The 16,550-nt window shown below is 25.7% G+C and overlaps 1 protein-coding gene across 1 annotated transcript; it reads left to right on the top strand.

Moving 5' to 3' along the window:
• The first annotated feature begins 888 nt into the window (after nt 1–888).
• Nucleotides 889–9,875, top strand: LOC145840972 (kelch-like protein 25). Its single transcript, XM_082948334.1, has 3 exons — nt 889–1,585; nt 9,421–9,633; nt 9,787–9,875. Exons 1-3 carry the CDS (start codon nt 889–891, stop codon nt 9,873–9,875), a joined length of 999 nt encoding a protein of 332 aa, XP_082804460.1.
• Nucleotides 9,876–16,550: the final 6,675 nt, after the last annotated feature.

The following is a 16,550-nucleotide window of genomic DNA, read 5'->3' as shown; positions in this document are numbered from 1 at the left end:
TTTACCTAATAATTCACAAGATCTAGACTAGAAGCTAGTAAATCGAATAAAAAATTGTTAAAATTCTTGATAGAAATATTACTATGTTCAAATTATTAATGAAGTAATTAGATAAGGAAGTTGTATAAAAGCTATATCAGCAATAGTACAAAACAAAAACAAGTTTGATTTATCTATAACATGGTTTCCCAAACTGGGCCAAGTGGCTTTCTATTTATAACATTCATAGTAAAATTTTTACTAGCTATATTTCTAAAACAGAATTTATCTAATTTCACTGTTTATATAAAGATCTAGTTCCGTTTTATTAGAACTAGAAACATATTTAAAAAAAAAAATTACTATTAGTAAGGAGCTTGTTTTATTCGATTTAGCTTTAAACTACACTCCTTAAAGAATTTTTCATTTGAAAGCTGAAATTTATTTTAAATTAACAGTTATCAGAATAGTAAGTAATTATAAACAAATAACCTTTGTGTAGTTGGTTATAGTAATGAATGAAGGTTTAACATAAAATAAATAGTAAGTTAACAAATTGACTTTATACACTATAAAAGATCAAAAGTAGTTTATTTTTTTTTATTGTTGAAAATAATTTAAAACTATAATTGTTTTATATTTCATATGGCGTAAAAAACATAAACAAACTGTTTTAAATTTTTATAATGTCTATATTTAAATTAAATATCTTTAAACATAATTACTTAATTTACAGCATTACTAAAATTTAAATTTATTTAATATAAATTTATATAGTTTTGTGTGTTAGTGGAATCGCCTACCATTTAAATAAATTTTTTAACCAAGTTTTATGTTGAGGTATTTTAAATTTACTTTTACTTAGTATTTTGTTCTAAAACTCAAAATTGTGAACAGGTTCAAAAAAGTATGTCTCAGCAGTTTGAAAGTAGACTTTCAGTTTTGTATGAAAATCTTTATTGTGATCAGAATGAGTTTGATATTATCATTCATGATGAATGTACAAAAGACAACAATTCTATAAATAGTATTATTAAACTAAAAACCAACAATGGTGAAACTGACGTCGTTTTGATTCCATTGTTCGAACCACTATATGAAATCAAAACAGCTGTAATTGGTTCTGACATATTTGTTCTTGGAAAATCTGATCAATTAGTAGGAAAAACTACTTTTGTTGATGTTAGTTCGAAAAGCACCTGGAAAAAATTAAATCCAATCCCTGATTCAAGAATAGATTTCTCTGTTTGTTCATTTATGGAAAGCATATATTTGACAGGCGGGCACTTAAACTATTGTCGTTATTCTAAAGGATGTTATAAGTATGAGATAAACCATAATAAATGGACTAAAATAGCAGATTTAAACATTGGTAGAAGTGATTCAGCTGGTGCAGTTTTCGAAGGTAAAATTGTTGCTACTGGAGGCTATAGGTATAGCTGTATGGATAGATTACAATCTGTAGAATCTTATGATCACCATGGAAACAAATGGAGCAATCTGCCTGACATGATTGGTTGGAGATCTGATCATTCTTCATTTAGCATGGGTAACAAGCTATTTGTTATCGGCGGTTGTAGCAATGTTGACGCTGAAGTTTTTGACAGTATTTCAAGAAAGTTTACTTTTTTTATTCTCACGCTAGTGTGTAGAAACCAATCTTCATGCAAATGTCAAACAGTTAGTATTTGTAGAAATATGTTTGTTTTTTGTTAATGCTATAAGCAACCAAAGATTCATGTATACAATGTTGACAAAAAAGATGGGTTTCTAAAGAAACTGTCAAAAGTGTTTGTTTTAGAGAATCTGTTATTTACAAAAATCCAAAACAATAAAGTTATTATTGAAAACATTTTTGTGTGTTTTTATTACAGTAACTATCGAAATAGACAAGCTTATATATTGAGCTTATAAACAAACATAAATAATTTAGTTTTGTTCCCTTAAGTTTTTAGTTGTCATATATTTACTTGTAAATTTGTTATAACCAAGTTTTATTTTAATCTTGTATCATGTTCTAATAAAACAAAATTACTTATAACTGTATATATTCTAACAATAAAGACATCTAGTTCTTCAACTGTTAAATATTCTAAAAACCAAAAAAAATCTAACTTAAATTTAAATATAAACTTCGAAGTATATTAGTTTGTATTAACTTCAAGTTGATATTTAATTAAAAGAAAATGTTGTTTTTATTATCTTCTAACTTTTACAAAAAACTTCATTGTTTTTACTCTAAAAATAAACAATATTACAGGTTATAAAAAACAGAAATATACAAAAATTTTTTTTTTCATAAAAAATATTTTAGTCCTTGCTTAATACTAAATAAATACCAAAGTAGTTCTTTTGTTAGAAAAAAGGGTTTAAATTTAACTATACGTTAGTCATACAACTTCTAATCTACTTCCATTTTGTCAGTCAAAGAGACTTATTATTTGGTGGGTTAAAATACTAATGTTTTAGAAGATGAAAAAATTTTGTTCAGGGTGTATAGCTTAAATACTATTTAATGCTAAATATTTTAGACAATTACGTTTTTTAATGTCTATATAAAACAAGTCGGTTCATAAGTTTTAAAATTATTAGAATACTTAAAATTATAATTGCTCTACTTGTTTGTTCATGCACTTTTAGTATTTAATTTTTTTTTACACAGTAAATACTATTACATAAACGAAATAAATTTGTCAGTCAAAATTTTTAGATTATATAAATGGATGTTTTTAAATATAAAAAAAAACAGGCACTGCAAAGCCGACTTAACAAAAGATTTTATTTTTATTACTATTTTTACTTATGGTTTACTAAGCATCCTATAAATCAGAAGTAGTTAAATATGCTATTAAAAAGTGTAATAACAATTTCATTATAAAATTATATTTTAGACCAAGTCTATCAATTAGTTTTTATGTACAGTTTTTTATCACAAAAAAAGAAAATATATTAAATAAACAAAACAAAAAAATTTAATTACGTTATTTCAGAAAAGGTACCCTTAGTATACATATTTAGAAAATCATACAGTCGATGCATAGTTCAGGAAAACTTTGGCTTAAGGGACAAACGCTGACCACATATTTTAGTGAAATATGCAAGAAGAAAATTTTGCACGAAGGTTAATTTTTGCACGAGAGTAAAAGTAAAAAAAAATTGAAAATTAAATTTTTTAAATTTCCATACTAAAAAAGAGCTGACCAAGGGTAAGGATTACGAGCAACAACGATATAAACAAAAAAAATAAGTAAATTAAATAACATTATAACAAAAAAATCAAAGTTACCGACCCAAAGTAAGGGATAAAAGTAACAGTGTTAATTTAGAAAAAACAAGTAATAAATTTGAATCAGAAATTGATGAAAAATTATAAAAAAAGAATACATCTTGCCGGCCAAAAGTAAAAGTTAGGGGTAACAGTGATAGTAAAATTAAAATAAAAAATAATTAAATTTTAACATGTGAAAAATTTTCTTAGTGTAAAAGTGTCTATTCGTGCACAGTTGACACCTACCTAACTTTAAAAAAATTTACACTTAGGTTATTTATTAAATAATTAGTAATTATTAGTCATTTACTTTTCATACTTTTTTTCTTTTTCTTTTATGAAATATTCTTAATTTATTATTAAAAGTATAATTTTTGCGATCCGCAAGCAATCTTTAATATATAGTTTTTCTCTAACTTTTAATTTATATCAACAAAATTGACAACTCTTTGTTTTAACAAATATCTTTTTTAAAAGAAACACTTAACAAGATAAATTTCTAAAAAAAGTATTTTTTAACTTCACTATTTATATAAAGAACTAGTTTCGTTTTATTTAAACTAAATCTATTTCGTTTTTAAAAAAAATACGCTTACTTCTTACACAGTAATATATTTTATTCAATTTAGTTTCAAACCATATTTCTAATTTTAACTTTTTGTTAATAAATTTACAAGTAAAATAAGCACAAATAACATATGTAACAAGTAATTTTACTAGTTTGTTTAAAAATTTTGTTTTAATGCACACAACTCATCATAACATATTTATCAAGATTTTTAGAAATTCAGTATGGCATAAATCTAGCTGTTTTAAATGTTGTTGTTTTTTTTAAAGTTCGACACTTAAGCGTAAAGAATAGTCAAGTATTGGCAGGTAAATGACGAAAATGAATGAATGTAAAACAGCTATATTTAGTTTGACTTTATCTGTAACGTTACTGCTTTAATCAGAAATCTAAAATATAAGTACTGAAAACATTGCATTATTGGAGTATGATAGTATTATAAAACTTGATACACATTGTAATCCAAATGTGTTTTTTTATTGTAAACATAATTTTTTGAAAAAGCAGAAGACATGTAACTTAAATTGAAACGTATTTGATTTTGTACACAAGATCAAAAGCAAATAAGATTGAAATTTATACACCCTAATATGATTTTGAACACTAATAAGACATAATTGCCAAAACGACTGTTTTTAATCCGTTCTGTATTTTTTTTATAATTCTTTTTCGTAACATAACCATAAAAAATAAAATCTTTAAAATCTAGCCGTTTTAAAACTTTTACTTTTTCAACAAAAATCTAGCAGTACTAGATACTTAAAGATTTAAGTTCAAGAAAGCATTGCATTTGTTACTACTGGACTTAACTATAAACAAATTCTAGAAAGTATTAGTTTAAATACTTACTAAAAAAATCAAAACAACTTCATGGACGTTCTAGCTCTTTTTATAAGATCTAAATCCTTTGCTAATAATGTATAAGTAGAAATGAAAAAACTCCAAAATCAAGATAATATTTTTTAATAAAAAAAGTGTATTAAGTATAAAAACTTTTTCTTTTACTATATATATTTATTTTTTCTAAACAAATGGTTTAGGTTTAAAATTACTTTGTATATACATATATTTCGTGTAGAGCCTAACATTTTTTAGCATCGATTTTTCATCTTCTTTATCCTGTTACTGATTTATTTAGAAACAAATTTTCAGACAAAACCAAATATAGTTTACCTGACACTATCATCCATATTAGCAACAAATAACTAAAATATAAAGAGTATGTATTCATTTACCAAAAAATCTTAACTAATGTGTTCACAAGTGGCACTGCCCAATTTGAACTAAGACACTTTTACATGAAAAACTGTTTTTGCAAGAGACCAAAAAAGTATAGCAATATCGGCCAATGATAAGGGTTAGATTCGACAGTCGTAGTAGAAAAAAAAAGGTAAAAAAAAAATCAACCCGTGTGAAAGTGATCCCTCTTGCGAAAGTGACGTCTTGAAAAAAGTGACCCTTTGTGCATGTTTGACACCTACCTGTACACAGGGTCTAGACCTAGTAAAACAAATAAAACGTTATAAAAGTTCTGAAATGAATTATCACCATGTACAAAATATTAGCGTAGTAACTTGTTAGGGAAATTTAAAAAAAAACTTTTTTAGTTATAGTACAAAATTCAAGCAAATATGATTCATTTATAACACGTTTTCCCTAACTAGGCCAAGTTGCTTCCTAAACATCATATTAAATCTAAAGTGTATGACAAGATAAATTTCTGAAACAAGTATTTTGTAATTTCACTGTTAATATAAATAGATAGTTTCGTTTAATTTTATCCTAAAATTCATTTAAAAAATAGATGCTTGTCACTTAAAATTTTGGTTCTTTGACTGTTTAGTTTTATACAATATGAACAATTTCAAACTTCTCGTTTTAACCAAAGACGTCATAATGAATTGTTGAAAAACATATACAGTATTAATATTTTAATAAAAATAACATTATTTTTACTGCTTAAAAGTATACAAATTAAGTACCAAAATAATTATTTAATTATTAAGAAATGGTTTATAATTCACCAACTTCCAATCCAAATTTGTTTTATTATTAAAAGAGTCTTCGTTATTATGGAGTGTAATAAAACACTATTTATATAGAAGCTTATATATTGTAGTTAGCTATATTTAACTTAATTATTTTATTTAAGTTCTACGTTTTAATCCTTTTGTTTTTTAATATTTATTTAAATTAATTCGGTTTATAAGTTTTAAAAAACTTTTTTCAAAGCCTACAAATTTGTAGTTAAAATATTCTTCTTAATTAGTGGTGAACTTAATTTTTACTACTTAAATTTTAATTTTCTAATAAAAATAACTAAAACACTACTTAAATTTTAATATTTAAATAGAAATAACTTAAATGTTTTTACTGCTTAAAAATAAACAAAATAAGTACCAAAATAATTCTTTACTCATTAAGAAATGGTTTATAATTCACCAACTCCTAATCCAAATTTGTTTTGTTATTAAAAGAGTCTTCATTATTTTTGAGTGTAATATAACACTATTTTTATAGAAGCTTAAATAATGTAGTTAGCTATATTTAGCTTAATTACTTTTTTTTTGTTTTAAATTTCAATCTTTATGTTTTTTAATATTTATTAAAATTAAGTCGGTTTATAAATTATATTAAACAAATTTCAAAGCTTACAAATTTGTAGTTGAAATATTCTTCTTCATTAGTAGTGAATTTTTACTACTTAGATTTTATTAAAAGCAGTGAATATTATTACAAAAAAGTATTAATTATTAAGTCTAGTTTCAAAAGTTTAGTTAATCGATGTTTTTTAAAGTCTGGTTTATTAAGATTCCTATAAAGCAGAAGTACTTATATATTGTAAACTTATACATCAAATTTTAAAATGATATTATATCAAGTTATTTAGGTGGTTATATACGTGTAAGTAAGTAACATAACAAAAAAAATGCACATTATAAACAAAACAAATATATTTTATAAAAGGGTTCCAAAAAAAGGTGCCCTTATTTTACAATGACCAGTTTTATTTGAGTAAAAAGTATGCTATTTGTTTGTTAATAAAAATAAGTACAATAACTTATAAATATCAATAAAAAATAAATTAGTTATCATTTAGTTCACAAACTTTTTTTTCAATGCACACAACTCTTCGTAAAATATTTATCACGATTGATCAACATAAAGGTTTAGTGGTACTTTATGTATAACGTCTCTGCTATGACGGAAAAGCTAAAGGATAAAGTCAAAACTAACTGAAAACACTGCCTTGTTGAAAGTAAGATGAAATTATAAAACTTAAAACCTATTACACTCAAAATTTGATTATCATTTTAAATATAATTAAAAAAAAAACAACGTAAAAGCTTAAATAAAAAATCTATTTAACTTTCCAAACAAGATCATAAGCAAAGAACAATGTAGTACACTATACTTGTATTATTTTGAAAAGTTATAAGAAATGTTTGTCAAAACAAACTATTTTTAATTAACTCTGTCATTTTTTCTATCTCTTATCCATACACAACCGTTAAGACAGAGTTACATCAAATCTTTTGTGAAAAAAATTAAAAAATTTGACAAAAGTTCAGTAGTAATACTAGAGGCTTAAAAATTTAAGTTAAAGACATAATTACATTTGTTACCTCTGAACTTAAACTATACTCAAGTTCTGGAATTTATTTCATGAAATGCTGTATTTAATACTGATCCATTTAGAAACAAATAAACTTTACTTATAACTGTTATTACAATACTGTCTTATATAAGCATCATAAAATTAAAATTCGAAGTATATGTATTGTTTTAGCTAAAAAAATAAAAAAGACCGCTTAAATATACAGAAGGGGGGCTCGTCAATTATGCACAAGACAATTTTGCACTATATAACTTTTGCACAAGAGTAGAAAATTAAGTAAAGATAAAAAAATTGATAAAAAAATTAACGACTTAGGGTAAAGGTTAGGGGTATTAGTAACGATTAAAAAATGGTATATATATGCATATAAATATATAATAAAAAGAAAAGTTAGTTACTAACCAATAACCAATGGTAGGGGTTATGAGGGGTAACGTACTAGTTTAAAAATAAAGTATAATAAAACATAATTAACAAAAAATAATAAGAAAGATATAAAAAAAACTACCACCCAAGATTAAAAGTTAAAGATATTAGTGGTAGTAATAAAATAAACAAAGATAAAATAAAAAGTAAAATATATAAATTTAAACCCGTGCAAAAACAGCCTTTTGTAAAAAAGACGTCGTCTAAAATATCCCTTCGTGTATTTTTGTAACTTAGCCGTTCACGAGATCTAGACCTGGAGTAAGTAAAACAACTAAACCTTTTCATAAATTCTCGATCGAACTACCAACCATGCTCAAATTATTCATAGTAACTGATAGTGAAGTTTTAGAAAAGCCACTTAAGTTATAGTACAAATCTAAAACAAGCCAATTGACTTCCTATAATTCATATTTAAAATAAAAACTTTATAAGATAAGTTTCTGAAACAAGTATTATTAAACTTCACTGTTATTATTAAGAGCTACTTTTGTTTTCTTCAAACTAAAAATGTATTTTTATTTGAAAAAAAGCTTACTTTTTAAACAGTATTTTTTTTCAGTAAAGCTTATTATAACTATATTGTTTTAAAAAAGAATTAATGGTATCAATGATCAAGTTTGCTTTCAATTAACAAATAGAATACTAAGTACTCATAAACAAATAACCTTTGTGTTGTTTGTTATATAAGTTAGTAAATGTTTAAGATCAACACTAATTTGTAGTTAATAAACAAATTGACTTTAAGTAATAAAGAAGTTTGACAAAAGTTTAGTTTTATAAATAACTTAAATTAATTGAAAACATTAAGTTATTTTTTGGCGCTTAAATTCAAATGGCGCTTAAATATAAACAAATTGTTTCAGTTCTTACTATAATCTATGAAACAATTAAAAATTTTAATATACAATTACTTTATTTTTAGTTTAATTAATAAAATAAAATTTAATTTTTATATTCTTCTACTTAAAAAATTAGTTGAACCGATAACATTTTATTATTGTTTTTGTTGAGGTGTTTTCTATTAATATTGTCTGAATATATTGTTCTAAAACTATAAATTTGACCAGGTTTAAAAAAGTATGTCTCAGCGGTTTGATGGTAGATCGTCAGTTTTGTATGAAAATCGTTATTGTGATCAGAATGAGTTTGATATTATCATTAATGATGAAGGTAAAGAAAACATAGATTCTACAAACAGTTTTATTAAAATAGACCGTGTCGATGTTAAGTTAAATGTGGTTTTGATTCCAATATTACGCCACCGTTGTTATGCCAAAACAGCTGTTATTGGTTCTGACATATTTCTTCTTGGTAGATCCGATACAAAAGTAAGAAAAACATCTTGTGTTAATATTAGTTCGAAAAGCACCTGGAAAAAATGTACATATATGCCTGACTCAAGAATAGATTTCTCTATTTGTTCATTTATGAAAAGTATATATTTAGTAGGCGGGTACTTAGACGACTGTGGTTATTCTAAAGCAAGTTATAAGTATGAGATAAACCATAATAAATGGACCAAAATAGAATCCTTAAACATTGATAGATTTAAATCAGCTTGTGCAGTTTTCGAAGGTAAAATTTTTGCAACTGGAGGCCACAGTTATAGCGGAAGAACAAAATCTGCGGAATCCTACGATCACCATAGAGGCAAATGGAGCAGTCTACCAGACATGATTGGTTGGAGAGATGATCATTCTTCATTTAGCATGGGTAACAAGCTTTTTGTTATCGGTGGATTTAGCAATGTTGACGCTGAAATATTTGACAGTATTTCAAGAAAATTTACTTTATTCAATCTCAAGCTACCATGTAATGAAACCTTTTCATGCGATTGCGAAACAATGAATATTTGTAGAAAACTGTTTGTTTTTTGTTCCTGCTCCATCAATAGGCAACCAAAGTTACATGTTTACATTGTAGACGAAAAAAAATGGGTTTCTAAAATTGTTGAAATCGTTGATGGTGCTAAATTTTCAAAACCTATCCTTCACAAAGTTCCAAAATTCTGAACTTTTCACAGAAAATGTATTTTCATGTAAGTGCTTTTGATAGGGCAACTATCGAAAATTTGAAATAGTTATTTTGTAGATTGGTTATGAATTTATTAGGAAATGATTTAGTTTTAGTATCAAATGTTCCTAGTTTCATATATTGAATTTTTGTTACAACCTAGATTAATTTATAATTGTATTATGTTGCAATGAAATAAAGTTTTTATTATATTTTTCAACTCTTTATTATTCAAACTTTTTTGTAAAACCAAAAACATCATAGTTTATTAATGTTAAAAATATTGAGTATAAAAAAATAAAAATATTAAATGTTAAAATTGCATAATAGTTAACATAAAAATAAGTACTAAAAGAGTTGTTTAACAAAAAAGCTTTGAAAATAAACCATACACAATGTATAAAATACACAATGTAAAAAAATGTTTTAGTGCACACAATTCTTTATAACATATTGATTATTATTTCCTGAATTTCGATATGGAATACATCTAAGCTGTTTAAAATGTTATAGTTATCTTAAATGTGACCTTCAATCGCCATGTTTTGGCAAGTTAACGTCTAAAATAAAAAAAAATAAAACAACTAATTTAGTGGAAGTTTATCTATAACGCCTGTGCTTTGATGAAAGGGATGTCAAAACAAAGTGAAAACATTGCCTTGTAGTAAGTATGATGATATCGTGAAACATTAAATTATTGTTAGAATGTGTTTTTTTAATGTGAACATAAATTTTTGAAAAAAAGAGCAAAGGCAACTTAAATGAAAATAATTTTCGAAAACAAATAACATTGAGGTTTATACACACTTATATGAATTTGAACAGTAATAAGACAAAATTAAAAACATGAATTGTTTTTAATTTGTTTTATAATTTTCCAACTCTTTTTAACAACACAACCGTTTAAAATAAAGTTCCTTAAATCTATCTGTTTAAAAAATTAACTTTTTTGACTATATATTAGCAGAACAAGATACTTATCGATTTACATTATGGAAAAAAACTGCATAATTTACCGCTGGACTTAAAGTATACTCAAGAGATGTAACTATTTCTTTAAATGCTGTTGTAAATAGCTATCACAGTTTTAACAAAAATCAAAACAACTTCATTAACATCTTCGCTTATTTATAAGATTTAAACCCTTTGCTAATAGTACGTAATTAAAAAATATAATTGTTTCAGAATTCAGATAATAGTTTTTAGTAAATAATATAACAAAAATGTTTTCACCTCGTACATATGCTTTTATTTTTTACACATGGATTAGTATTTAATAACTTTATACATATTTGTTTTCGGTGCCGAGCTCGAAAAATAAAAAGTCTTTTTACTTCTAAGCTTTTGACTAACTATTTTTAGCATTAAAGTTTTATCTTGTTTAACCTACTACTAATTTATTTAGAAACACTTTTTCAGATAACGACCAATTCAACTTTTCCTTATATATAAGGAATCAATGAATTTAAATTCAAAGTATTTATATTCTTTTAGCAAAAACCTAAAAGGTGTTCACAAGGGTGACTGGTCTACCATACACAAAGACACTTTTGCATAAAAAAAATCTTTTGAAAAAAAGTACCTAACAGTGGTAAGGATTAGGGGTGACAGTGTAAGTAAATGTACAAAAAATGTTATAGTTGTGTAAATAAATATTAAAACTAAAAAAAAATCAATCCGTGGGAAAGTGACCCTCGTGCAAAAGTGACGTCTTGAGTGACTTATCGTACATTAATGACACCCGTTCACAAAATCTGGACGTAGTAAAAGAAAAAGTTAGAAAGATTTTGGTTTGAAACATCACCATGTACAACTTATTAGCGTAGTAAATTAATAGGGATATTTTATAAAAGCTATTTCAGTTATAGTACAAAATTCAAACAAGTATAATTCATTTGTAACAAGTTTTCCCAAACTAGGCAAAGTTGTTTCCTAGTTATCATATTCAATCTAAAGTCTTTGACGAGATAAATTTCTGAAACAAGTATTTTGTAATTTCACTGTTTATATAATTATATAAATAGCTAGTTTCGTTTAATTTTATCTTGAAATTCACAAAAAAAAACATGTTTATAACTTAAACAGTAGTTTGTTTTATTCGGTTTGTTACTTTGAGAATTTAATATTTGAAAAATGAAGTTTGTTTTCAATAAACAATTGGTAAAAAACTAATAACTCATAAACAAATAACCTTTGTGTTTATCGTTATATTAATATATAATGGTTTTCTTAAAATAATCAAAAAATTAGCCAACAAATAGACTAATAATACCAAAAAAGGTTATAAAAACTTGATTTTATTAAATGTTTATTTTATTTCAAAACATACTAAAAAAATGCTGTTTAATTTTAAATGGTGCTTTACAATAAAAAAATTGTTTCGAGTTTTAAAAATGTCTATAAAATAGTTAAATGCTTTAAATTATAATAAAGTTATTTATAGCTCCACTGATAAAAAAAAATGTTTAATTTAAATATACTTTTGTGTGTTAGTAGAAATGTTTAACATTTAAATAAAGTTGTTTACGAAATTTAATATTAAGGTATTTTCAATTAATATTAAATAAATATTTTATTAAATAATTTAAAATTTGACCAGGTATAAAAAAGTATGCCTAAGTGGTTTGATGTTAGACGTTTGGTTTTGTATGAAAATCGTTATTGTGATCAGAATGAGTTTGATATTATAATCAATGACGAATGTATAGAAAGCAAGGATTCTACAAACAGTAATATTAAAGTAGACAGTGATGATGTTGAGTTAAATGTTATTTTGATTCCAATATTAACCAATTTTTATTATGCAAAAACAGCTGTAATTGGTTGTGATATATTTCTTGTTGGTAGATCTAATAAAAAAGTAAGAAAAACTTCATGTGTTAATATTAGTTCAAAAAGCACCTAGAAACTTTGACGTATATGCCTGACTCCATAGTATATTTCTCTGTTTGTACTTTTATAAAAAGTATATATTTAACTAGCGGGTACTTAGACGACTGTGGCTATTCTAAAAGATCTTATAAGTATGAGATAAACCATAACAAATGGGCCAAATTAGCAGATTTAAATACCGGTAGAAGTAAATCAACTTGTGCAGTTTTCGAAGGTAAAATTGTTGCTACTGGAGGCTATAGGTATAGCTGTATGAATAGATTAAAATCTGCGGAATCTTACGATCACCTTTGAAATAAATAAAGCAATTAACCTGATATGATTGGTTGCAAAGATAATCACTCTTTATTCAGCATGGGTAACAAGTTTTTTTGTTATTGGTGGTTATAGCAATGTTCACGCTGATGTTTTTGACAGTTTTTAAGAAAATTTACTTTTTTTAATCTCAAGTTACTATGTAAACAATAATTTTCATTTGATTGTAAAACAGTGAGAATTCGTAGAAAAATGTTAGTTTATTGTTCTTGCTACATAAATAGGCATCCGAATTTACATGTGTACATTATAGACGAAAAAAAAACTGTTTCTGAATAAATTGTTAGAAGTATCAAATTTTCAAAACTATCATTCTTAAAGTTCCGAAACACTGGAAATTTTAATGCAAAATGTGTTTATATGTATGTGTGTTTGTTAGAGCAACAGTCGAAAGTTGGAAACAATTATTTTGAAAATTGTTTTTGAACTTTTGATTTACCTGAATTTTGTTACAACAAAGCCTAATTTTAAACTTGTAAATACCAGAGGCGTCGCGTTGGGTGTTCCACCGCCGTAATTGCACTACCATAAAATTTTGTAAGAATAAATTAAATATCTATAATGTTTTCATTATTTTTTAGAACAAAATCTCTTATTAAAATCCAATTTAGAAAACGACCATTTTGCTCACTTCACTGCCGCAAACTCTTAGCTGACTGCCGCAAATGAACTCAGAACAGCAAAATTTCTTCAAGAATTACCGCAAAATCAATGTCTTGCAGTAAGTAAGCTATGTTGAAAATTCCCTGAAACAGTAGAGGTTTAAGTATCATTCTACAAGTTATTGTAAACAAAAAATGAAAACAAATCTAAGCAGATCACAGGCTATTCAAGCAGAAGCAACCCGAGCAAAAGCTTTTTAGGCAAAGGCAACTCGAGAAGAAGCAACTCGAGCAGAGGCAACTAGAGAAGAAGCAACTCGAGAAGAAACAACTCGAGCAAAACCATGTCAGGCAGAAGCAACTCGAGAAGAGGTAACACGAGCAGAAGCAACTCGAGCAAAAGCTACTCGAGCAAAAGCTACTCGAGCAGAGGCAACTCGAGCAGAGGCCACTTGAGCAGTAGCAACTCAAGTAGGGACAAATCGATCACCTTCAACTCGGATTTTTTTTTCTGCACCACCGAAGAAAAATACCACGCGACGCCACTGGTACATACTATGTTGCAATAAAATAAAACTTATTTATTTCAACAACTCAGCATTTAGTTCTTTGACTGTTTAATTATAATTTATACAAAGTGAACAGTTTTTAAACTTCTAGTTTTAACCAAAGACGTCATAACGAATTGTTGAAAAACTTAAACAGTATTAATATTTTAACAAAAATAACTTAAATGTTTGTACTGCTTAAAAGTAAAAATAATATGTACCAAAACAATTCTTTAATTATTAAGAAATGATTTACAATTCACTAACTTCTAATCCAAATTTGTTTTGTTATTAAAAGAGTCTTTTTATGATTGAGTATAACAAAACACTATAAATATAGAAGCTTAAATAGTGTAGTTTGCTATATTTAAGTTAATCATTTTTTTAATGTATTACATTTTAATCCTTATGTTGTTTAGTATTTGTTTAAATTTAATTATGAAATTTATAAAGAATTATTTCTAAGCCTTCAATTCAGTATTTGAAATATTCTTCTTAATTAGTAGTGAACTAAGTCAAAATTAAAAAATTTAGTCAATCGATGTTTAACGGCTGGTTTACTAAGGTTCCTATAAAGCAAAAGTATTTAAGTATGGTTTTAAAATATGCAATGATCATTTCATTATAAAATGATATTATATCAAGTTATTCAGCTAGTTAAATACGGGCAAGTTATTAATAAAAAAAATGCACATGATAAACAAACAAATAAATTTTATAAAGCTATTACAGAAAAAGTACCCTTATTTTACAATGTTCAATATGATTTGAGTAAAAAGTATGCTATTTGTATGTTAATAAAAATAAGTACACTTACTAATAAGTATCAATAAAAAATAAGTGAAACAAATTATTTTATTATTTGGTCCACAAACATTTTTTCAATGCTCACAACTCTTCATAACGGGAACGGAATGTTCATGATCAGCCAATGAGAGAGTAACATTTGGATGTTTGAACTTATGTTCAAAGAAAATATACCATTTAAGTCTTTAACCGTTGCAACATTTTAATAATGAGGCTTGGCTTAATTTTTTTTATCGGTCAGTTGAAATATGGAACAAACTCATAAATGAATTAGTTTCTTGCAAAAATTTTAAAAATTTCGATTGAAGTCAAAAAAGTTTCATCAGAACTATATTTGTGTTAGTAAAATTGATAAGTAATTTTTATCAACCGTTGAATTAATTTTAATAATTTTAATTTAGCTTAGTTCATAATTCAATTTTGTTATCAGCACTTTTACTCTATTAATAATGAGTCCTTTTTAATGTATTTAATGATTATTCTTATTTTTGTTGTTAGTCAGTGCATTTAAATATTTAACGTTGATCGTTCTACATCAAAGCGTAAATAAGTATAAGTTTGTGGTTAAAATTTTGCTATTTTTTAACCTATGAATTTTATATCAAATTATGTTTTTATCTTTGTTTTAAAGAATAAACTTTTTGTGTTAATTTCATTTTTTCTTTATGTGTCTTTCAGTTTAAGTGGTCTAGGTTTTGATGTATAAGTCCATCATATGGACAATAAACTTGTAACCGTATAGTAAAATATATAAAAAGACATAGTTGTTGATTAATATGTTAAAGTTTAAAATAAACTAGAACAATTTACTTACACTTAAAGTATTTTTCTATCTTATTTTCTAAATAAATTAAATTTTGTCCCTGGTATGAATCTTTTATAAATTATATTATTTTATCTTTCCTTAGTTTGTTTCTATCATTAACTTTTACTGTTTAAGATTTTAAATCTTTCATTTTTTGCCTTTGATACAAGTATGGTATAAAATTTTAGTTTTTAGTTTTTTTTTATGTTAAAAATTTGGTACTAGCTAAACATTTTTTTACCAAACTGCGAAATTGATGTTTCGTGGGAAAAAGACATCGTGCCAAAATGTCGCTGTGCAAAAATTTCATCTTAAAAATAAGACGTTGTGCAAAAGTATCGTTGTGCAACAAGTCTACCGTAAAAATATGTCGATGTGCAAAAATTACCCTGCGTGCAAAAGTGACGCTGTGCAAAAGTGTCCCTTCGTGCAAAATTGATCCTCTGTGCTAAAGTGACGCCGTGCAAAAGTGTCCCCACGTGCTAAAGAAGTGACGCTCGTGCAAAAGTGTCCCCTCGTATAAAAGTGACCCTGCGTGCAAAAGTGACCCTTCGTGCTAAAGTGTCCCTTCGTGCTAAAGTGACGCTCGTGCAAAAGAGTCACCTTGCAAAAGTGTCCCCTCGTGCAAAAGTGACCCTTCGTGCAAAAGTGACGCTCGTACAAAAGTGTCTCCTCGTGCAAAAGTGACGCTCGTGCAAAATTGAC

The sequence above is a fragment of the Thalia democratica genome, chromosome 1, assembly GCF_965202585.1.
Source record: "Thalia democratica chromosome 1, ktThaDemo2.hap1.1, whole genome shotgun sequence".
Classification (NCBI taxonomy): Eukaryota; Metazoa; Chordata; class Thaliacea; order Salpida; family Salpidae; genus Thalia; species Thalia democratica.
This window is presented reverse-complemented; position numbering and strand designations above follow the sequence as displayed.